The sequence below is a fragment of the Pyrgilauda ruficollis genome, unplaced genomic scaffold (assembly GCF_017590135.1).
Source record: "Pyrgilauda ruficollis isolate IOZ18807 unplaced genomic scaffold, ASM1759013v1 scaffold172, whole genome shotgun sequence".
NCBI classification, from domain to species: Eukaryota; Metazoa; Chordata; class Aves; order Passeriformes; family Passeridae; genus Pyrgilauda; species Pyrgilauda ruficollis.
The window spans coordinates 331268-355359 of NW_024516098.1; the positions used below are offsets into that span (position 1 = coordinate 331268).

Below are 24092 nucleotides of genomic sequence, written 5' to 3' on the forward strand. Positions count from 1 at the left end.
TCGGCTGTAATTTATGGGAGTTGTAATACCTGGTGTCTTCTGAGTTTCTACCAGTTTGGTGTTAGGGTTTATTAATGTAAAATTGAGTTCTCACTGTGCCATGGGGTGTGAGAGGTCGCTGGAGTGTTGATATTAATGCAGACCTTGCAACTTGCCTTACTTGTCTGATCCTAAGTGCTGGGAATGATTAAATGATGGAACCTTCTGCTCTGCCTTGGGAAAGGAAATGGTTCAAGCTGACATCAGAAAATACCATTTAGAGCTGTTGTAATTCCATAGGCAAGTTCTTGACCAGGATCAATTATATCATTTCAAATAGATTTACAGAATTTTGGAATTGTTTTTGGCCAGTGTATACAGATGGTTTAGGTCGGAAGAGCTTTTTCCTCCTTTTTAAATATGGAAATTGTGACTGAAAAGCAAATATAGATTTATTTTCTCCTTTTTGTTTTTTTTTTTCCTAGCTGCTTTAGAGCTACTCTGGGATTTTCTGTAGTTCTTACTACTTAATATAATAAAATTCACCATGCATAATATGTGCACATAGTTTACATTATCTTACACAGGACAGGAAAGGGAACATTCTTCTACTTTTCATACCTCTTTGTGATCCACAAATTGCCTTTGGCAAAATATTTCCAGAGGGAAACTATTGCAGTTCAGCAGGGTAAACTCTGCTAGCAACAATTTATTATTGCCTTTGTTTTCTCAGCATACCTTGAGGAAACTTGGGTTATAAAGCACTACATTTTAACAATTTCTGGAAAGCCATCCCTTTTCAGCATGAGGTTGTGTACTGAGAAACTTCCAGTATTTAAATTTACCTGCCATTCTTGACAGGCTCTCACCTGAAATAGCCCAGTCAACCAGAAATATTAAAAAGCTCTGTGTAGCAGTGTCCTAGGAAGCTGGTATATTTTGGATTTGCTGATCCTGCAGGACTTGAGGTTTCAAACTGGTTTTAATTCAGGCAGGGGACGGTGGGGTTTTGCAACCTGTGGTTCCCCAAGTGATGTAAGGCCTGGAGGGCAGTGGTGATAAATAAGTGCTCTGGAGAGGGGTTTGGAGTGTTAATCCAGCTGGTGCTGCCTGCCTGGGGTTTTTGGGAATGTGATAGCCTCTGGAAGGAGCAGGAGCCAGTGCTTACCCCTCCTGTTCTGCAGACCATGGGAAATCTCAGCTTAGTGGGAAACTTTGGGGTCACCATCCCTGGAAGTTTTGAAAACTTTGTGGCACTTAGGAGCCCATTTTAGTGCTGGGTTAGGGGTTGGACCCAACTTTGTGGCACTTAGGAGCCCATTTTAGTGCTGGGTTAGGGGTTGGACCCCATGACCTCAGAGGGCTTTTCCAACCTAAATTATGCTGTGGGTCTGTGCCTTTCTCCTGCCCATCCAGGATGGCAGCTCAGTGACCACCAAACTGGAGATGAGCTGTTGCCATCTGCTCCCTCTGGGCCTTGTGTCCCGCAGAGAAGTGACATCAAAGAGTGAAAGGTCTGAAAGCAGCTCTTTACTTTGTGTCTCTGGTGGCACCAAAAGCCCTCTGAAGTTTAAACTCTGCCATGATGTTGGTTTAGGGAGGACTTTGGGCATTTCTGCACAGCTTGGCTGAGTTTCAGCTGCTCCTCTATTTATCCAGTGCTGCTGCTTAAATCCTGAGATACATTTCTGCAGTTCTCCATCTGTTTTTCCTGTTGAAGATCTTCTTTCTGCTCTTCCCCCAATTAAAACACAAAGAATTGTTGCATTTAGCAATTAAATCCTGCTCTTGATTCCAAGAAACATGAGTTTGTATCCTCAGGTAATTTGACATTGGCAACCTGATGCTGATCTTAATGTTGCTCACAGCCTGGAGTGCCAAATGTCTGTCAGTAAATTGTTCATGGGACTAAATTAACTTCCTGACTGAACTATAAAGCTCTGGGTTTTCCCAGCATTTACTTATGGATGTTTAAATACAGATTTTGCATTTAGTTTGGCTTAGGATTTACACTGAAGTAAAAATGCAAATAGCATGTTCTTTGTAACAGGGGAAAAAGGTGATTTATTTCTGGTTGCTGATGTTGATTAATCTGATTTGATTTTCTGGCAGTGTTCAGTAAATTTGTGCTTTTTCTGCCTGTAGCTGGGCTTGGTTGTCACACCATCTCTGTTATCCCCGCTCAGGAGAAAAAAAAAAGAGGGAAAAGCCCTCAAGCCAAAGCACTTTACTTTTATTCTTGGAGTTTAGGCTTTAACCTGGCAGAATAGTGAGGAGAATAAATGTCGTCTCCATCAGCTCTTCAAGCTCCTGTCCAAGAAACACTTCCCAAAAGTCAGGGCTTCTCCAGGAAGGCAGCTGGATACCCACGGTTCTGTGCAGCTCAGACTCTTGACATTTGGCAGATACAGCCCTTAAAGTCTGCAAAATGTGTTCTCTTCTGTGGTTTTATATTAGAACCATTATTTTGAATCATTACATAAAAACCTTTGAATGTAAGGTATAATACTGGAGATGATCACAGCTCTGGACAAGGGAATTCTTCATCAGGGAGGCTGTCCTGTAATCTCATTTGTATTTAGAAGAGTGTAAGTTTTAATGGTTTTTATTTTGCATGGTTGCAGTTTAAGGTTGCTTTAATCTGAAATGTTTGCAGTAATTGCAGGGAATTAAATACATGAGCTGGATTCACACAATATCCTGCGGGAGGTTATGGACTTGGAAAATAAAATCACGTTTGCAGAGAACATTATAAATCGAGAGACACACTCTCAAGTAAACATAGAGGAAAGACATAATACTGCAAGAGCAGAATGTGACATTTTATAAACTCTTGATTCAAGTAGTGTGCCTTACAAATTTCATAAGCCCACTGAATTCTGTATTTAAGGGCTGTGTAAGGAAGACTTAAGGAGGGAAATAAATAAGCTTCCCAAACAGCAAGCTTTTATTTTTCATTAATCTTTTTCTCTTAGTGTAAATAAGCTAAGTTTATCTAATAATGTTAATTCTAAATTTATTTTAAGTTTTGTAAAGGTTTAAATGCAAAGCTGAGAAAGCAAAATGTTCACATCCCATGGGAGCAATTCCTGATTTGAGGATTTCTTCTTTGCACATCCACACTTCAGAAGTTCCAGCAGATGCTTGTAATAGTTACATTCTTGTTTAATATTGAATGTTACATTCTTGTTTAATGTGCAGCCAGGAGTGCCGTGCTTTGTTTTGCAGGGTCTGGAGGAAGGTTGTGCAAGAAACACACTCAGTGCTTTTATGCCTTCTGGGCCTTAATGAAGTTTCTGTTCCAATTAAGAGCAGAGCAGTTGCCTCCTCAAGCGTGGCTGCTGGCAGGCTGGGTTTCTCCCCAGCCCAGATCAGAGCAGTGGGTTTTTAGGGCTGTTGTGTATTCCTTACCTATGGAACTCAACACTTCAAAGCTTGGGTTTTTAGGGATGTTGTGTATTCCTTACCGATGGAACCCAACACTTCAAAGCCACCTCACAGCACACACGGCTCGGGGAGTGAAAGAAGCCTCTGTGCAGGGCCCTGGCCACAACCTGGGGATTGTTGGGGGCCAGCTGGAGCTCAGAGCTTCCCTTCCTGCAGGTGGGAGAGCTTCCCCTTTCAAGTGCCCGGGCCCTTCATTTGTCACAGTTGATCTCGTCCCTTCACGCAGCCCGGCTGTGCCACCCACGGGCCGGGGCGTGAGGAGTATCTCTGAGGAAGGGCCCCCACTTATTTAGAGCTAGAAAGAAGGCTTGATTAAAATTGGAAATTTAAAAAAAAAGTTTGTTGGTGGCAGTTACGCCACCTGACACCTCTGAAAGACAGAGCTTTGTGTTGTAAGAGCTTTGCTTTTCAGCTCTGGGTGTCTGCGATAGGAAAATGTTTGATTTTGCCTTTGATTAAGAGCAGGCTTGGTGTTGCTGCCATTATTTCTCTTCCTTTCTGACAGTGCTGCTCATGGCATACATTACCAGGAAAGCCTTAGCTTTTTCCTGCCTAGCATGATGCAATTAACAGCCAATTTGCTATACAGCAATTATTCAGCTTTAATTGGAAAATGTTAATAGTGAAAGTCTTCTTGATTTTTTTTTCCCCCCTCCAAAACAGTGATATTAGAGCTTGTCACTGAAGTCTCGTGGACTGACAGTGGAGAGTTTCCTAACCTCTTCTCAATTACCACAGAGTGGGTTTGAAGCTTGAAGTTATCCACAGGTTATACAGACGGAAGGTTAAAGTACAGGAGTAGAGACGAGACATCTTTCTGGCTCTGAGCATCCTTTGAAGAGAGTCAGTTCTTCCTCTCTGTCTTACTTTGCCTATCTTGAAACACAAGGTAAATATTTTAGTAGGAAGTGATTCAGTAAGCCATGGATTCATTATTTTCCAGGTGTCTGCTGACCTGCAGGCTCTATTTCAAAGCAAAATGTTGTTAAATGAGGATTTTTTTAATGCAATGAGAAGACAGCGCTGATGGTTAGATCAGGGTGGAGCTCTGCCCCCCTCTGTGTAATTAAGGTGAATTTACATGCATCTCATTTTGATCTAAAATAGAATATGTATGTACCCTGACCACAGTGGAGCTTGTTCACCCAAAATGTGTTCTTTTAGTGTGCTCCAAGGGTCTGTTTGTTTCCACATCACCAATCCTGGGCATGGTCCTGGTGGATTTGCCACACCCAGGGTGCTGCAGTTGGCAGCTGTTCTTGAAGTGCCTGATGATCTACCTGGCTTCAGAAGGGGGAGACAGAAACCAGTTACAGTGTGAATAATAGAATCACAAAATGGTTTGGGTTGGAAGGGCCCTGAAGACCATCCTTGGACAGGCTGCTCCAAGCCCCATCCAGACAGGCCCAGACAGACCAAGACGTGACCTGGAATTGAACCAGGAGCTTCTGCCCTGAGGTGTATCTTCAAAAGGACCACCCATCTCCTTTCTCCCTCGTGGGGAGGGAACAAATTCCCTGAAATGAGCAAGTTGCCTGCAGTGAACTGGCAGCGATTCAGGGCGACACCACCCAGGGCTCACAGGGCTGATGCTGCCCAGTGAAAACCTTCTGCCAGAAGAATTAGGGATGTTCCCTGTACATCTCAACTGCAGCTCTCTTCGGCAGGAGCCACCAAGTTACTTTGCCTTGGGATGTGGTGGCATCCTGCAGCATCCCAGACTGGCTTCTCTTTCCTGGTTTGTTGTCCTTATGTGTTCAAACAACTTGTCAGGCTTGATCTTTCCACAGGGCACGTTCACATGCAGAGCAGAGGAGGGGAGTGCAGGGATGCGTCTGTAACGGGGGATGAGATAAATTAACAAACCCTGCTCGCTCAGGGAGTAGTTTGTATCATCCCTGCCCCTGACCTAAACCTGCTGCAGGCAAGATGTGTGGAGGAAGATTAGGATCTCATCCCCAGTTCACATTCTGAGGTTGCAGGTCCTCTAAAACACAGTCTTTGCTTTGCTTGTCACCATCCTGGCAGCACAGGAGAGAGTTGGGTAGGAATAGTTGTGTGCTGTCCTTGTGGGAGCTGGTGAATTCCTCCTGGAAACAAGGAGCTTCCTTTGAAAGGGAGCTTCTTTTCTTCCTAGCCGTCCTTCAAGTTCCAGGGAGCAAGATGATGTTCTGCCAGCACTGTAATGCGTTGCTCCTTAGGTGGGAAAATGTACTTTTGTGGGGTTTTTTTAAGCTCTATTGTTGCATTTCTGCTCTCGTGCTTCCTTTATGATGGCCCAACATTGTGCATTGGTAGGGAATGAGCTAGAGGTGATGTGTCTTCCCTTTAGATAAGGGAGATAGTAATGAGGGTCTTTCCAAATTACTGGAGCCTTCCAATATCTGTGCCTGAGCATCTTGAGGCTGATTGTCTCTCCCAAGGCTGTGGATGATGTCCCTCCCTTGTCACGGAGTGGAAGGGATGCTCATGCCCTGGGGTCTGGAGGTGCTGCCACACAGCAAGAGCCAGACCCTCCAAAAGCAGGGAGATCCCTCTTCTGCTGCCTAGAAGGAAGCTTTGTTTTCCTTGTTTAATTGAGGTTGCTCTTAGAGGAAAGGAGTCGTTCAGTGGGGCTTCCTGAGGATGACAGGACAGCTGTGAGATTTGCAGGCTCTGGGCACAAGGCTGAAGAAATGGCAATTGCCATGGAAAGGGAAGGCTCCCGAGGCTCTTTGATGTCCATCCCCAGTTCTGCTCAGAGCTCCCTTTAATTTCCTTCAGTGCAGCAGGTTAATTTAAGCCCTCCATAGCTTGAGTGTCCGAGCTGAGCTCAGCTCAGCGATGACCAGATGCGCCTAATTCCTCCAAAGGCGTGAGCTCTCTGTACCTGACAAATATTTGCCTTTTTTCCTCATCCTGGAGGCTGCCACCCCTTCTCCCCCACTCCCAGGTGTTTATTACATCCAGGGACTTGTGCCAAGCTGCAGTTCTGACAGGATTTTAATGTCAGTCCTGTGCATCTGCGCTGTGCGATTGCTGCATCCCTTTCACTTCGGTCTGAGGCAGAGGAGGAAGATAAAGAACTTGATAGAACATTTATGGTAATAGCTGTAAAGGGAAGCTGGAGAGCAGTGGATTTCACAGCCAGAAAAATCTCAGCTCAGGGAAATGGGTCTGAAATACAAACTACAGATAGTTATAGTCTCTTGCTTCCCCTGTTTAAATAAAAGGATTGCTTTTCTCACCTTTATTTAAAACACATGTGTGGAAGATGAAAGTGTCCAGCTATTTTTTTATTATTCAGTCCACCAGCTACCGACATCTTTGCCTTATTTCATTTCAGCACTAATGGCATAGTGAAAGTTCTGAAACACCCTCTTTGGATTCAGCCTTCCTTGGGTCAGCAGCAAAGATTCCTGCTGCAGGCAGAGCTGTTGCTGTTGTTTTCGTCATCAGCGCTTTCTCTCTGCTCTTGAACCCCGTGCTATTAATTGTGTTGCTGCTTCTGCTCTTTAATTGATCCCATTCACCGCTCCCGCTTTTGTAACATCTGACTTCTTGTCACTTCGGCAAATCAAAAACCCAAATTAATCAATCTCCAGCCACTTGAGAATAAGGCCGTGTTGGGGAGCTGGGCTTGACAAAAAAGTCTAATTTCACTTTGAAAGCCTGTTGGAAAATTTTAACAAGAAGATGCAAGAAAAATGTAAACCAGATCAAGCTCGACTTTGGTCTGTGGAGAATAGCGTCACCTGTTGAGTTTGTTTCAAGTTTTTGTAAATAGGTGATTTGACAAAAATATGAAATAAATCAAAAGGCACGGGGATAGAAGGGGTCAGAATATCCTTGGTTCCGCTGCAGATGGTTACACAGGAGAGAGGGTTGTGTGTGTGACAGAGAGAATAGGAGCCGTGGGCCAACGATGAAGCTCCGCTCTTGGACTTTTGTGTCCCAGCCTTTGTGCTGTGCTATTCCCGTACCTCACACGTTGCCTCTTTTCCTGCTTTTGCCACCCCCAGCTCCGTTACCCTGGCCTGGGGTGCTCATCCTGGCTTATTGTCCCTCATTTCCTTGGCCTCCTGGGTTCCTGTGCTGGCATCTCCTGCACCTCTGCTGCAGCTGCTGAAGGAGTCGTATCTTGGATGGGTTTGGTGGGGGGGTTGGGAATTCGGGATGCAAGGTAGTTGTTTTTCTGTTCTTGGGGCACCAGGAAGCACAGTCTGGGTTTGGATTGAGTTTCAGACAGCTCCGTTTGGGGTGTTCACCTGGACAAGAGAAGGCTCCAGGGAGAGCTCAGAGCCCCTTCTAGGTCCTAAAGGGGCTCCAGGAGAGCTGGAGAAGGGACTGGGGACAAGGGATGGAGGGACAGGGCACAGGGAATGGCTTCCACTGCCAGAGGGCAGCGATGGATGGGATATTTGGAATTAGGAATTGTTCCCTTTCAGGGTGTGCAGGCCCTGGCACAGGGTGCCCAGAGCAGCTGTGGCTGCCCCTGGATCCCTGGAAGTGTCCAAGACCAGGTTGGACATTGGGGCTGGGAGCACCCTGGGATAGTGGAAGGTGTCCCTGCCCATGGCAGGGGTGGGATGAGATGGTCTATTGGATCACTTCCAGACCTGTGATTCAGTGATGATTCTGTTAATTTTCCACCCTTTTCAAATCCAGGAGGACACTCACAGAGTCCTTAGGGGACACAAACGGAGTTGTCTTTGACATCCATTTGTTGAGCACGTGCAGCTTCCAAATAGCAAAATAATAGAAAAGATAGGAAGTGGGAATTGTTACCTTTTACAAAATATTCGTAACACTGGGAGAGGATATGAAATTGTTTCAAACAGCAAATAAAGCCCAGTACAACAGCACTGCTCTTGAGACTCTTCTGAGGATTGGTTTTCATTTAATGTTCTGTCTCTTGACTCTGGGTTGTAGTTGTAGACAAAGTGTTTCTTCTGTTCCACCCCTCCTTTCTTCTACCACAGTTTGTCATACTTGAAAGGAATTTCTCTCATGACCATAATTGCAAAATGGATCTTGGAGAGCAGCAGACATGGCACTTGCCTTGTGGAGTAAAAGCTGCATTGGCTTTTTTATTTTGTTTGGTAAATTCTCACAAATGAGGGTTGGGCTTGCACAGCAGAGCAATCTCTGTCTTAATCCACATGTCCTGCACCTCTAGAGAAAAATCACCATGTGAAGAGCAGAGGGGTGGGGTTTTTATGTCCCATCTCTGCATAACTCGAGGGGTGTTTGGTCAGCAAGGGTCACTTGGTGCTTTTGGGCGTGGAGTGAGACACTGCACATACTTACACAGGGCTGCCACAGCCCTGGAGGTGTCCAAGGCCAGGCTGGGCAGGGCTTGGAGCAACCTGGGACACAGGAGGGTGTCCCATGGCAGGAGTTGGGGTTTAAGGTCCCTTCCAAGCCAAATGATTCTGCGATGTGGCTGTGTCAGCTCTCCCTTCCGGCTGAAGGAGTTAATCATGGCACTGGAGAGGGATGGAGGGCAAGAGGAAGGCTCCTGGCAGCTGGGACAGAGCGTGGGCACTCTGGCTCACTCCTGGAGGTTGCAGCAGCAGCAGCAGGCGTGGGCTGAAACACGAGGATGCTCCGTTTGGGGGGAGAAGACATTTTCCAGCAGCGTTTTGTCACTTCAAAACAGTGGCAAAAACGAGGCTGTGCCGGTCAGGACAACCCCAGCTCCGTGGCAAGGGGAGAGTTTTGTCCTCGGTGTCGTGTCATGGAGCTGTGCACCCTGCAAATGATGACCATCATCAAGGGAAGCTGTGTCCCTACAGTCCATCAAGAGCCGCAGAGCTAATGATGGGCTGGGCAGATAATCGGGGGAGAGTTAATTGTAAGGTTCGATATGGCATCTTGTCAGCAGAGATAAGTTGTCACGTTTTCCACTTGAGCTGAAACTAAATGATTGTAAAATAAGTTATGAGTGTCCTTGGGCCTGTCTGCCAGAATGATGGCTAAGAATACATTCCTGGCCCATCAGTCTCAAGCAGCCCGCTTGATATTTATGCGAACTGAATGTTATTTTATTCCCCCTCTAGTCATGCTTGTCAGCTTCCCGAGTGAAAAGTGAAACTGCTGCTTTGACTCATACTTCAAGTATTGAAGCTCGGAGAGGCTGCAGATTGTTATTATTATTACCAGTATTATATATTTTTTCGGGTGTGTGTTGAACATTGATGCCCGATTGGGAAGAACTAATGGCTGACATTGAGCGTGCGGGATGGCTGGAAAACAGCCCATCCCAGCCCAGTGGAACGCAGCTTATGAGTTCCAGTGCCTCTGTCAAAGCTGCTTGAGATGGGGAGTAATGAGGCGCTTGCTTTTTTAATTTGCCGTGCCTTTATCCTTGCCTTTTTTTTTTTCCCTCTTTTTTTTCTTTTTTTTTTTTTTTTTTTTTTTTTAAATATATATTTAATAGTGCCGGCAGTGGTCGTCTGTTCTCAGGCGTGGTAATTGATACCAAATAAAATGCATTATTTGTATTCAGTCAGGAGGATGAAATTGCATTCAGCGGGCTGAAGCCTGAACTCATTTACAGTTTCCCCAAGCCCGAGCTTTCAGGAGCCCTCTTTTCAATTTGAAGAATACCTTGTCAGGCAAGGGAAGGAGTGGGAAATGGGAGAGCACAGCGTGGAAGCCTGGTGCCTTTTGATTGCTCATATTTTAAACCAGGGCAATGTTAAATAACTCCCATCCTCAAAGGGTGGGCTCGCAAAGCGGGGATCCGGGGCAGCAGCGCGCCGGCGATACCAACTCGGCTCCGTTTATGAGGGACCATCCTTCCCTTGCTGGTTGAGGAGGAGGGAGAGCTCCAGGCTCCCACTTGAGAGCAGTTTGACCCAAGGACAGCAGGTTATTATCTGGAAGGGGCTGTGGATGACGAGGATTTACCACGGGAGGTTAATTCTTCAGCTCTCCGATGCCAGGCGTCAGCCCCGTACGTCCCTCATTTTTCAGAGCTCTCGAGCAGGTTTTGTTGGGGGGATTTATGGCCTGGAAATTAGACAGAGCTGCCACCAGTGTGTGGATCTAGCCTGATGGTTTTTAACAGGATGTATTCTGTGGTGTTGCCTCAGGATTGTGGGGTATTTGCACCGTTTGATGGGTGCAGGGCTTGGTGGTTGATGCTGTGGGTGCAGGAGGGGATGAACTCGGATGGGTTTGATTGTTTAGAAAGTGAAAGCTGGGAATGGTGGGGGAGGGAAAGTGAAGCATTTTGACTCATAGAATCCCAGAAAGGTTTGTGTTGGAAGGAGCATTAAACATCACCTAGTTCTAACACCTCAGAGAGGGACACCTTCCACTAGCCCAGGTTGCTTCAAGCCCCATCCAGCCTGGCTTTGGGCACTCCTAGGGATGGGGCAGCCACGGTTTCTCTGGGCAACCTGGGGGTTTTCTCCTTCTTTTGAAGTACCACCAGTGGAAACCTCCAGAGTCAAGCTGGAGGTCACTGCTTGGCACTGGAATAACCCTCTTGCACCTGTGCTCATGCCTTTGTGTTTCTGGCACCCTCTTCTGCATCTTCTCTCTGTGCCATGGATCCAAAGGGATCTCTGTCCCCTTGACTGAGAGAATTCCCACCAGGATTTTCACCTGGGTTTGCCTTCCTCCTCTCCTGGAGAGACAGCAAACTCTGCCAGGAGAGCCACTTGCACCAGTTGTGGGTCAGATCCTTAAAATCTCCTACACTGATACAGAGTAAATACATTCCCATGATTCCCTTTCGGGGTTAAATTCTTGGGAACTGGTTTCAAGCTAGTGGATGTAGGGAAAAGAACAGAAATCCTTAATATAAAGATTAATGTTTGGTTTGGTCTCTGTTGCCAGGCAATTAGCTACATAATTTATCCCCCACTAATAACTTAGAGCACAACTGTGCTTAGGGGGTAATTAGTAAATAAACTTTATTAGGAGGGAAAAGAAACCAAAATAAGTTGGCTTTTGTCAAATAGGCAGTTCTGTGGGAATTTAACTATGCAAAAGGAATCTAAAGCTATTTTTTTAATAATCTTTGGCTTGATATTTTTCTGACATATTAAGTTAAATGCACTCCTGTTATTACACTTAAGCTTTATAATAAGGATTTTTATTCTTTTTCCCTGTGTCTGCTATTCTGAAACCAATCATCAAGTATTTAACCCCGAAAGACAATCATGGGAATGTATTTGCTGAATATCTGTCTGGGAGATTTTAAGGATATGGCACATAAATGCAGTCCTGATACTGCACTAAGGTGCAATACGGTATTTAAGCAAGGTTCTGGAAATGGCTTCACTTTCCATAATAGCAAGCACTTTCCTTTAAGTGTAGGTTTTATGTGGAATTTTATAATTAAAATCCAAACCAAGCCAGTAATTAAACAAAAATCATATTACCAACCTTGGGGGGAAATCCTGGATTAAGGTTACTTGAATATTTACTGTGTGGAAAGACCCAGTTCTTAAAATTGTTGGAGTTAATAAAGCAGAAAACTGAACAGAGTAATGTAGATTATTTATTTTCCTTGGGAAAATATGACCCTTTAAAAAAATATGACCCTTTAAAAGTGACCCTTTATCACACAGTTATTACCTGTACCAGGTGCACATTACTTGCCTTATTTTCCCACCTTTATTGCCATCACCACCTTTTCAGTGGGTGTCTGTCTGGTATCAATGACAGCAGAGAACATCCAGAGGATGTAGGGTTATCTCTGATGATGTATTAAAATGCCCAAGTGTTACACAAATTAATTTGGGGCTAGGGAAGATCTTTGGAGGAGGGGGCAATTGAAAGCAACAAAGTGCTTCCCATTGTTTTTTACATTCCAGCTGGCCTGCTCCTAAAATTGCTGCTGAGTGCTGTTAATCTAACAGGACTTGAATCAGCACTTCAGCCAAGTTGGGGTTTTTTGGAAAAAACCATGGATATTGTTTGGGGAATCTCCTGAAGGAGCTCAAGAACGTATCTGCCAACAGCCAGGGGTTGTAAGCTCAGATTCTAACAATCAACTCATTTCAATCTCACAGCATTTTGATCTTTTCTCCCCTCTTTTTTTCCCTCCCACCCAACTGCAGACACGGGCCTGGGAGATTCAGTGTGCTCCAGCCCCAGCATATCCAGCACCACCAGCCCCAAGCTGGATCCCCCTCCTTCCCCCCACGCCAACAGAAAGAAGCACCGCCGGAAGAAAAGCACAAGCAACTTCAAAGCTGATGGCATCTCGGGCACGGCTGAGGGTAGGTTCCAAATCAAAATCCAAGCCTGAATTTTGAAAATGCCATTCCAAAGAGCGTTGTTAGCTCAGCACCAGCCTCGGCTCTGAATGCACGGGGGGAAAGAAAGGGAATTGTGAGAAATTAAAGTGTGAGCTTGTAAGGATGGAGCTGAAGCAGCTGAGGCATCACAGTGGTGAATTCGGCTGCCTGGAAGGTGTTTAGAACCTCTTTTTTTTCATAAATCAGAGTCCCCAAGTTAATATGAAGCATCATTAGGTGTTGAGGTAAGGAAGAGGCACACTTGGAAGGTTAACAAGGAGGAAAAATTCAGGTTCACTCCATAGCCCACGGATCACATCAGAACTTGTGTATTTTTTTCAGTATTATTAAATCTTGTGTTATCACATCTCCTTAGGCACATCCTGAGCTCTAGAATGGCCAACACTTCTGATGCCTGTCATTGTTTGAATATTCAGCTGCTTGTGGAAAGCTTGTGTTATTTGAGGATAAAAGGGAAAAGGGGAGAGTTTAAATGTTTGGGTTCTTTTTTTTTACAAGCCAGAAAGCAAAAGCCAAAAAGAACTTCTTTTTCTCCCTTAGCTTAGCTTACTATTTCCACACTGCTGTAGCTGTTCAATGCCCTTCTGAAGGGGTAACAATGTGTACAGGAGCCAGGTATGATATAAAACATGCTTGCAGCTTTAGAAAAGAAGAAAAGAAACATGCCAGGATTCAACCAAAAGAGCTCCAGAAAAAGAAAGATGAACAAGGGTGGTTGGAGGGCTCAGAAACTGGGGAGTCAACACATAGGAGAGATGAAAAAGGGAGACAATGGAATAACATTGTGGGAAAAGGGGAGTGTTGAGTAAGAAAAAGATGTGGTTGTAAGCATGGGAGAGTAAAAAACAGCTAATTCAGTATCAAAGAATGTTGGAACAAGTTCTGAAAAAAGGATGACAATTGCAGACAGCTGAAGAGACATTAAAAATAGATGTGATAATAGTATACAACTGAGAAGGGGCATGTTAACTACTACTTAGTCATCCTTATTTTCCATTTATTTAATTTCTCAATTGCACTTCTATCACATCCGGAATTTATTTCCCCAGCTATCTATACAAATCCTTTTTTAAAAAGCCATCAGCTTTTTTTCATAACAGCTCCTGTTGTGTTCTCTTTCCAGTCATTTAACTATCTTTGCTGTTAGTTTCCCCCTAGTTTATGGCCCGAAGCCAAATTTTAGTTCAACCTTTCATTTTTAATTTGTCCTTTTTTTATTATTTTTCTTTTAAAGAAGCCCTTTTACACCACTTATTTTCAAACCTCAATGGCAAATTACAGAGGGGATTTTTCAGAGCGTTCACCATTGGCCCAAGAATATTTTGTTGAAGTCAGTATCAATCAAGACCAGCTGGATATCCAGAGCCTTTGAAAAATCTCTCTCTGAGCAGTTAATAGGTGGATGTTTTCTTTCTCCTGGGGAGATTGTTTTCACAAGGCACTGGAGCTGGAGTCTGTGTGGTCCTGGGCTGCAGGCACAGACCCAGAGGGAACAGTTTGCACTTGGCTCTCTTGTCCCTGGTGTCCCTGTTCTGACTGCAGAGTCCATCCTTCATCATCCTCTGTTTCCTCTTCCTCTTCTCCTCGTCTTCCAGCATCACACCGTGTTACCTGATGTCCTCTTGCAATCCTCTTGCAATAACTCAACAAAATTGTCCCCTCTCATAGGAATTGGATCAGTGTGCTTCCAGAAAGGCAGGAAGTTGTTGGCAAGCAGCAGCTCAGTAACACACAGGGAGCCTCAGAGGGCGTAGAATCATTGAGGGTGGAAAAGCCCTCAGAGATCATCCAGTCCAACCATTCCCCCAGCACTGCCAAGGCCACCACTAATCCCTGTCCCCAGGTGTCACATCCACACATCTTCTAAATCCCTCCTGGGATGAGGACTCCCCTGCTGCCCTGAGCAGCTGTGCCAGGTCTGGACAGCCCTTGCTGTGCAGAAATATTCCCCAGTTTCCACCCTGAGCCTCCCCTGGCCCAGCCTGAGGCCATTCCCTCTCCTCCTGTCCCTGTTCCCTGGAGCACAGCCCGACCCCCCCGGCTGTCCCCTCCTGTCAGGAGCTGTGCAGAGCCACAAGGGCCCCCTGAGCCTCCTTTGCTCCAGGCTGAGCCCCTTTCCAGCTCCCTCAGTTGCTCCTCCTGCTCCAGCCCCTTTCCAGCTCCCTCAGCCCCTCCTGGGGCTCCAGCCCCTGCCCCAACTCCATGCCGTCCTCTGGACGTGCTCCTACATTGCCAACCCCTCCTTTTACAGTGTTTGTACCTCTGTACGAGCCCCTCAGCTTCCTTTCACCTGCCTCTTCTCGCATGTCTTCTGTGGTGAGCACCCTGCTCTGTTTGGGACTTGGCAGCTGTGTCTCAGGAGGGCCTCAGTGGTCGTTAAATTCTTTAATTTTGCACCATCTCTTCAAAGCACAGCCCTGCTGCTGAAAAGCAGCGCTTTGGCCACAAGAGCAAAGTGAGGAGTTTCCAGGCAGGGCTCTGGGCATCCCAGGGCTCTGGGCATCCTTCAGCAGACATCTAATCTGGCTGGTCCTTGAATCCTTGGCGGGGCTGGGAGGGGATGGCTGACAGCGAGGACAGGCAGCCTCGTCCGTCAGCGGGAGCTGAAGGAGAAGGCAATGAGGCGTGCCCCAGCTCCCTGTCCTTTAGGAGAAGGGCGTCTCACAAAGAGTGATAGTGGCTGGAGATTGCCAGTGAGGACATCCTAGCAAGACTCAGAAAGGCTGGGGGGGCTGCCCTTCCCAAATCCTGGCAGCCTTTGGGTTTTCTGGGACTTGCATTGGTGCAAGGCAGAGCCATCGAATCGTTGAGGTTGGAAAAGGCCTCAAGGATCCTCGAGTCCAGCCGGTTCAGGCTGTTCTGGGTGTTTTCTCCAAGCAGTTGAATGTCAGAGGAGTTTAGGTTGGATCTCAGGGAAAGGTTCTTCCCCCAGAGGGGGCAGGGAATGGTCCCAGCCCCAAGGCTGCCAGAACTCCAGGAGGATTTGGGTACCACTCCCAGGGATGCCCAGGGTGAGATTGTTGGGGTGTCTGTGCAGGGCCAGGAGTTGGATCAGTGATCCTTGTGGGTGCTTTGCAACTCTGGCTACCCCATGATTCTATGATTTCCACATCTGTCTTGCACTTCAAAGCAGTTTTCAGTTCCAGTTATTTCGTAGTTCTCCAGTGCTTGGCTACAAATCTGTCCAGTGACCTAAAAAATTCCCTTGGGGATTTTTCTTCCCCCACCATAACGTAGATTTGCACCCTCAGAGGATTACTGCACTTGTGAAGACCACAAATCCAAAATAGGCCATCAAAGGTGTTATGGGAGATGCAAACACTTTGATGAAAGCTGTTTGAGATGCTGCAAATGGGCTCCAGAAGCCTGTGGTGATAACTGTGGGAGAACCATGGTCTTCCTTCTGGAAATCCCTGGCTCCATGTGCAGAGGAGGAGGAGGAGGATCCTCCTGCAGTCACTGTTCTCAGGCAGGTACAATGGATCAGAGTTAAATGGTGTGGGTAATTCTAGATTTTGTGTTGCCTTCCTTTGGCTCCAGGCACGTTTCAAGTGTCGCTTTCAAACAGGAATTCTGAGTTCCTTCATTTTCGTCTGCACCAAAGCTGAGGTGTTCAATGAGGTTTAAATCTGGGCTTCAGCAAACTGGAGCGTTTTCACTGCACTTTGCAGGGCTTTTTTCCCCTCCTTGAACGTGCCTGCTTTGATCATTGACCTCTGCCCAAGTATTCAGATATCATGATGATGGACACTGAGTTCAGGGTGGTTCACCAATTCCAAGGCCTGATGCTCATCCCTTTTATGCCCTTCCATAAAGGTCATGCTGATTCTTCTCTCTCCACACTCTCTGCACATGCACAGCCCTCTCTTTCTGGGATGGGTTCTTTCATCTCACTTGGTTTATCTTTCTGCAGCTTTTCTGAGACAATGCTCACAGCAACACAAATGCTGAAGCACCTGCGCTGCACTTGGATGGAAATTAAAATTCCATTCCTATTTCAGAAAATCAGATTCTTGTGATTTATTTTTTTTTTTTTTCCCAGGGAGAAGTTTTTCAGTTCTCTGTGCAGAACTTGTCGCTGAAAAAAAATCCCTCGGTGTTTTTGAGGGTAGCAGCAGGAATGCTTACATTAGGCAAGGTGCCAGCAACCAGCAGTTTTTTCCCCACCATGCTGCCTGAAGTTGCTCGGAGCAGGATTAGACAGAGCTGTGTTTCAAAGAGGAATGGCTGCTCAGAGCCTCATCTGTTTGGGTCCCCTTGTGCTGCTGCACCTCCTGGAAGAGCCAGGGATAATAGGAAGGCTTTTCAGCTGGAAAACAAGCAGAAAAATTAAAAAGCTTTCTTGGAAATACTCTTCACAGAAAGATCTTTCCCAGTATTTATTTTTCTTACTCTTGTTAGTTTAAAAGCTTCATGGCTGTGCCAGCTTGAGCCTGCCTCCCCTCCATCCATCTCTGGGATTTTAGGAAAGCCCCAGGCTGCCTTCAGTGCTGGGACCATCCCTGCTCTCCAAGCTTTTCATTGACAGGAGTTCCAGCCAGTGTGTGCTGTAGGGCCAGCACCACCACATCCCAGTGGGCTGGGTACATCCACTCCTTCCCTTGGGCAGACCATGGGATCATGGACTGGGCTGGGTTGGAAGGAACCTCAAAGCCCATCCATGCCACCCCCTGGGGTGGGACAGGGGCAGGGACACCTTCCACTGTCCCAGGCTGCTCCAAACTCCATCCAACCTGGCCTTGGACACTTCAGGGATCCAGGGGCAGCCACAGCTTCTCTGGCCACCCTGTGCCAGGGCCTGCCCACCCTCAGAGGGAAGAGAATTCATCTTCCCCAGGGAAGAGAATTCATCTCCTCTCTCAGCATCCTGGGGCAAACCCCCCCGGCTCCGCGTCCCTGCGCGCAGGTGGAGCTGGGAAACGGCGCTTGAGGAGCAGCAAGTGTGCTCAGCAACTTCAGGAAGACTTTCCAAACTCTCTGAAACCCATGTTCTTCTTCATCATTTGTTTCTAAAGAGGTTTTGAAGGACAAAGAAGTACCTTTTATGTTTCTTCTCAGAACTGTTTTCTTAACACAAAGGTATTTGTTCTCTGCCCCTTGTGCAGTAATTGCTTTTCCTGGTGCTTTGCTGCTCTGTGCAGTCCAGACCCAACTCCAGGTTTACACTTTCTGGCTTTTAGCTAAAGGATGAACTCCACTTTACTGATAAATCCTTTTTTTTTTTTCTTTTTTTTAAATTTTCCTGGGGTAAAGTAGGAAAGGTATTTTTAAAAACCCTTATTTTTTAAAAGCACACATGTTTTGTGTCGCTGTGTGTTGAAAATGAGCCCTGCTTAAGCAAGAAATAAAAATATATTCGTTTATTTTCTGTGGATGGAAGAACAAGGTTTAGTGACACCTCTCATTTGTTCTTTTAGCAATAAGAAAAACCCATCAGTGCTTTCAGCTGGTGTCTCCCTGTGTCCCTTTCAGCCACCCCACAAACAGAATGACAAGGTGAATTAGAGAAATGCAGTTCTCTGTATAACACCTGAAATTTTGCTTTTTTTAAGTGAAAAAATCAGAAGCAATACAGGGGCTCACTGAAATGCATGGAAAAGCTGTGGGCATTTCCCCTGCAGTCTCCCACCCTAAGCTTCCTGAGCATCCTGGTGATTTACCTGCTGGCATCATACCCTGAGGTGATTTAAATATTCTTGGTACCACATTGTGGTGTCCTCCAAAAACTGTAACATACATTTCCTTGGGTACAGTGTTCAGCAAGTGTGGTGGCCACACTGAACTAAAAATTTCTATTTCTCTAAGCATGTTTAAAAAAAAAAAAAAAATGTCCTTTGGGATTTTTGGAGTTTTAGTGGAAACAACTCAAGAAACAAAAGTGGGAGAGCAAATTCTTTGACAGATGGACTTGACATTTTTAATGGTGATACTGACTTATCATACACTGAATTAAGCACCCTGATGGAGGAGGGTATTTTTACTTGCAGCTCTTAGATATATATATATTTAATTTTTTTTTTTTTTGGCTTTTTATGGCCTGGAAGAAACCTTCTGACATTGTCAGAGGACAGCATGTTCACAAACCTTTCCAGCACAAAAAGCCACAGCGTCGTCGCCGCCTTTTCTCTGAAATGTAATATCTTGACCTGCAGCTGCAGCAAGGGCAAAAGCACTCACCTATTAAAGAGTTTGTAACCTTTGGAATCCAATCCATTGGATGTCGAGGTCCTTGGATGGATTGTGTTGCTTGAAGTGATGCCCAGAACTGAGTTGCCACCAAAACTTCTTCAAGGAAAGTCTGTTTGCAGTCCATTAGAGGATAATTAAGTGTACAGCAAACAGGTGTTGCCCATGAAGGAATGCCACAAAAGTTATTCCTGGTGATATTGCCATCCTAATTACTTTAGCTGGGCCCTATAAATCAGCTGTCAATAATTACAGCCTGCTGTGTGATGATATTGGGGTACAGCAACAACACAAAGTCTGGGGATGAATAAGGAGGGGAAAACAGTAATTCCTTAATCATATCCTGCCTTTTTATTTTCTGTTATACTCTCCTTAAAATGACAAGAGGTATCTTAAGATTTTCCTCTCTAAAAAATATAGACATAAATGCAAAATTTAAAATCCCAAATGCAGACCCAAATCCCACAGAAGAGGAGTATGTTCCCATCCTGTCGTGCAGTATTTCTGTGGATCTTCTGATAAAGGGTTTAGTGACAGCAGGTTTTGCTTCTATTTCTGGCCTCTTTAAGTGCCTGAAGTTTTAGGAAGTAAGTGTTCATAGTTTTAAAAAATATTCAGGGCTTAAGGAGAGAGGGATACAGAAGTGGCATTTTGCCTGCAATGCTGAATGAAGAAAAGAAGCATTTATTTTGAACTGGAGGGGTTTGCAGGATGAGCAGATTCCTAGGAAGGTTGGGGGGTTTTAAATAGGCTTGTAATGCATTTAGGGTTACTGCTGAATTCTTTTTGTGTACAATTTGTTGGTCATCGTGTCATTTGTGTGGTCTTCCTGTACATGAAGCATTTCAGGAACTGCAGCAAATGACATTTTGCTAAATTTCATACTGGATACAAAAAAAAAAAACAAAAAAAAAAAAAAAAAAAAAAAAAAAAAAAAAAAAAAAAAAAAAAAAAAAAAAAAAAAAAAAAAAAAAAAAAAAAAAAAAAAAAAAACCACACCAAAAAAAACCCCACAACACTTCCTAAACCTGGGATTTAATTAGTTTGCTTTCAGTGAGATTTTAGGAGTGTGTTTAGTTAAGTATTTGCATGTTTATTTTGTAGATTATCTCAGAAGAGTTGTAAGCCTCCCCTGACCAACCATTCTCTGCTCTAGCTGCTTTTTAGGAAACTATTTCTTTAAAAACTTCCCAAAACAAAGCAGGTCTTAGGGTTTAGTTGGCATTAAAAATGAGCAAAATGCCTAGGTGTGTTTTTCCTGCCTGCAAGAGAACTTCAAGAAGAAAACCCAGCAGTGTGTGCCCATGTCTGTTGTCCGTAATGCCAGATGCTCGTTTGGGCATCTGTGAGTTTAATCACCTCTCCCTGTCAAAACACTCCTGGGCTCTAATTCCACCCATCAGCTGGGACTTCATCCACAGGAATGTCAGTCCTGGCAGAGGGCTGTGCAGGAGGAGGCAGGAGGGCAGAAATTAAAAAATCCAGCCCGGATCTTCAGAGCCTGGCTTTCAACCAAGGCAGAAAGGTCACTTGTTGGGAATCCTCGAGCCTCGGCTGCCACAGCCTCTCTGACATGAAAGAGCTGCTGCTGCAAGACACTTATGTTGATGCTGAGGAGTGAAAGACAAGGGAGGTGAAGCTCATCTATTGTTTTAACCTACTTCATTGCAGGCTAAACAAGTTGAAAGATTCCTGCTTCCTTTCAGAAGCCGGGGTCGGGAGAGGCGGCCGGTTCCGCCCACCTGGTTGAAAGGAAAAGTGTCACAGTGGTGGTCAGCAGGAAAAGGGATTCTGGAGAGGATGAGGCCTGGGATGAATTGGTGATGGTTGCACACACTGGCACATCTGGAGAGAGAGAGAATGATAGCACTTTATTTTATTTTTGACGTTTCCCTAAAAATTAGTCCCGTTTTGAGCAGTGCGACAGCAGAAGGGCTCGCTGGGTATCCAGTGCCACGCTGGGATTTGGCCTGATTTTTTGGGGGAAGGAAGTTTTGAGCAGCTTTGTAACTGGATGAAAACAAGTGAGACCGTAGCATTTCGCTGGCTTTGGGTAATTAGTGTCCTCAGCAACGTGCTGCCAGCTTGACACAGAGACCTTGGTTATGAAAACGGTTCCTGATGTCCACAAGGTGATGTGTGCAGAGGTAGCAATGAGTGTTTGTAAAATGTTAATCCTGCCAGACAGGTTGGTAGTTCTGTTCCTTAAATAAGAATGTCTGTTCTACAAGTGCCTTCCAGTTTTTCTGGAGTGCAGGGCAATTTCATTTCGTTATGAACCTAGATACCTAAACTAAAATACCATAAAATTATGTGATTATGTATGATAAAGCTACAGCCAATGAAAAGGCTAAAACTGTGCTCAGTATAACTTTGTTCTCCTGTTCATCTCTCAAGGCAAATTGTCACAATTTCAATAAACAGGGTGTTTTGGTGTAGAAGGATGATCTAGTTTCTGAAGGATGCCTGTGCACCTGGACTCATCATCTTGTTGGGAATGACCTACCAGTGGGAAACAGCTTTCTTTAAAGAGTGCAAGTCCTAAATAATTCCCTTCAGAGGCCCTTGTTGTGGAGGTTTGCCATGGATAACTCAGTCCTGGAATTCAAGGGGGATTGTGTCAGGTCTGATCTACCCAAGGTTTATTAAACCTATCAGCTCTTGGCTTATAAAAGCTCATAATCCAGAGGTACACACAGAACAGTAACAGGTCATGACTTCCTTTTTAGTTGCAAACTCCTACATTTCAATCAATTATGGATTTTATAACAACCTGTAGATCAAGAAATATTTACCTGTAAATCAAGAAATATTTGTGCCCCTTATTGTTTTGATTCTTTGTCAAAGTGTTTGTGACATCTTTTAAAAAACACATCCAAAACTGAGGAGAGTGGTGATAAATATGAACAATTGTATATATATGGGTGAATATGCACATATTGGCTGCAGACTGAAAGAGTAAGTTCAGGTCAGATGTTGGGAAGGAATTCTCCCCTCTGAGGGTGAGCAGGCCCTGGCACAGGGTGGCCAGAGAAGCTGTGGCTGCCCCTGGATCCCTGGAAGTGTCCCAGGCCAGGTTGGACAGGGCTTGGAGCAACCTGGGATAGTGGAAGGTGTCCCTGCCATGGCAGGGGTAGGACAAGATGGGCTTTGGGGTCCCTTCCAACCCAAACCATTCTGGGATTCTGTGGAGTGTTCTCATGCAGTGATGATGTTCAAAGGGTAGGCTGGAGGAGCAGTGTCCCGGTGGAATGTGTTTGAAAGGGAACAATCCATGAGGACGGGGTTATCCATAGGAACAGCAAGTGGAGAACGCTGGGATTAATCTGCTGTAGGTGGAGCTGCTGGAGATGATGGGAGGTGCCAGGCCTGCAGGAGGTGATGGAGTGCTGTAGGTGGGAGTTGCTGGAGATGTGGGCAGGGTGGACTTTCCCTTCCCCTTAAGCAATTGTCCCGTCCCTGGAGCCTTCTCCAGTTCAAAGCCACGACTGGAGCCGTTCCAGTTCCCATGCTTTGTGGTATTGATGTCATCCCTGTAACGGTGATGCTGAGCTCTTTATTTCCAGCCCCTGGCCTGTCAGTCATTTCAAACCCACGTTGTTTTGTCAAGTTTTAAGCCTTACATCAGCTGAAGTCCCCGCTGTAGATCTACGTGCCCTGTGTGAGGTTTCAGTGCTGAGCTTGCTGTTATGTTTATTTTATACCCAGTGCTTTAATCTCCTGTTTTCTGTCCCTCCACCTTTCTCTTTACAGACCAGTTACTTGTGATAGATGTTATGCATCATATGTGGTGTGTAACTGCAGGAAGCAGTAGGTAAAAAGGGAAACTTGAACAGGCCTCATCATTGACATTTTCCACCAGTTCTCCCCCCGACTCTAAAAAAGAAAAAAAAAAAAAATTAATAAAGGTTTCTTTTGTGAGCATGAGCTGGAGAAAATTGGCCATTTGTCTGTGAGGTAATAGGCTTTGGGATAATATGAAAATCTATCAAATGATTAAATTCAATGACATTAAATCACAATTCATGAAAGGAGAATACTGCACAGTTTAATTCTATTTAATTTTTGAGGGGGGAAAAGAAAAAGCCCTTAAAAAAAAAAAAAATTTGTTTGAGTTTCTCTTAAGCTGATTTCTCTGTGCTCTTTCTTAAAAGTGCCTTTCTAGTTGCCACACAGTGATGTGATCATTATCTGTCACCTCGTCGCCTTGCTGCCTCAACACGCAGTAAAATACAAAAAAAAAAAAAGAGGGAGAGAGGGAGGAAAAAAAAAAAAAAAAGGAAGACCAGAGGAGCTTGTGAAGTATGACTTCCTATCCCAAGACTCATTGCCTGCGATTCGTAGCGCTTGACAGTAATGATCTTATTACAGTACTCTGGACCTTGAAGAGATTTCATGAGGAGAGCGGGGACGCGGCTCCTCCGTGTAATCAAGTGGCGCTGAATATTCCACGCGGTTTTGATCACACACTGATTGGGCACAGTTTTAGCCCATCTTCCAGTCAATTATGCATGGCCCCTCGTGCTCCTGTGATAGTCAGAAACATTGATGGCTGTTGTCTGGGGCTGGGGGGGGAGGCTGGCAGCCAGCCAGGGGTTTGAAGTGCAGTCATTCCAGGAGAAGTGCTTTTTAGTTGGAATTGATTACCTTTCTTTGGGTTTTTGCTTAATGGCAAAACTGTATTGGAGAGGGCTTCAGGTGAAAAATGGCCGTATTAGCCATTTAGAGGAGCTGAACTCCTAGTCAATTTTTAGCTTTCCCCTGTTTCCATCTAATTTATATTTAATGATGTACCGTTTGATAATATTTAAGATATTTCATTTCCAGTTGCTGCTGAGCACACATGTTGAGCACATGTTAAATGACAGCAGATCAGCATTCAGGTTTTAGGAATTAATCCTCCAGTTTAACCTCCAGGCTGCCAGAACGTGTCTGTTTTGGCACCCGTGCCAGGAGACGTCGGGATTGTCCGCGAGAGGTGCGAAGCCGACGTCCCCGAGCTGGTAATGAGGATAAATCCCTGTGCTTTAAAACAGGCAAAGGCTCACTGGCCAGCTCCTTCGTTTAGATCCTCGTGTCTCAGGGGCTGATTAGGCTGCTGTTTATTTCTCCCCTATGAAAACGTCGCATCTTCCTTCATTCAGACCCCTTCAAATGAAAATAAAATCATTTAAGCTGTGCCTGTTAAACTCCAGGTGCCAGAGGAGGGAATACTTAATT

The 24092-nt window shown here is 45.2% G+C and overlaps 1 protein-coding gene across 9 annotated transcripts in view; it reads left to right on the top strand.

The window, feature by feature from the left end:
* AGAP1 (ArfGAP with GTPase domain, ankyrin repeat and PH domain 1) overlaps positions 1-24092 on the top strand; it is a 309204-nt gene that overhangs the window by 212784 nt on the left and 72328 nt on the right. For all 9 annotated transcript variants that reach the window (XM_041464142.1, XM_041464145.1, XM_041464148.1 and 6 more), the window contains one exon: positions 12486-12647. In XM_041464142.1, the coding sequence (XP_041320076.1) occupies positions 12486-12647 (162 nt within the window). The remainder of the gene's footprint in view (positions 1-12485; positions 12648-24092) is intronic.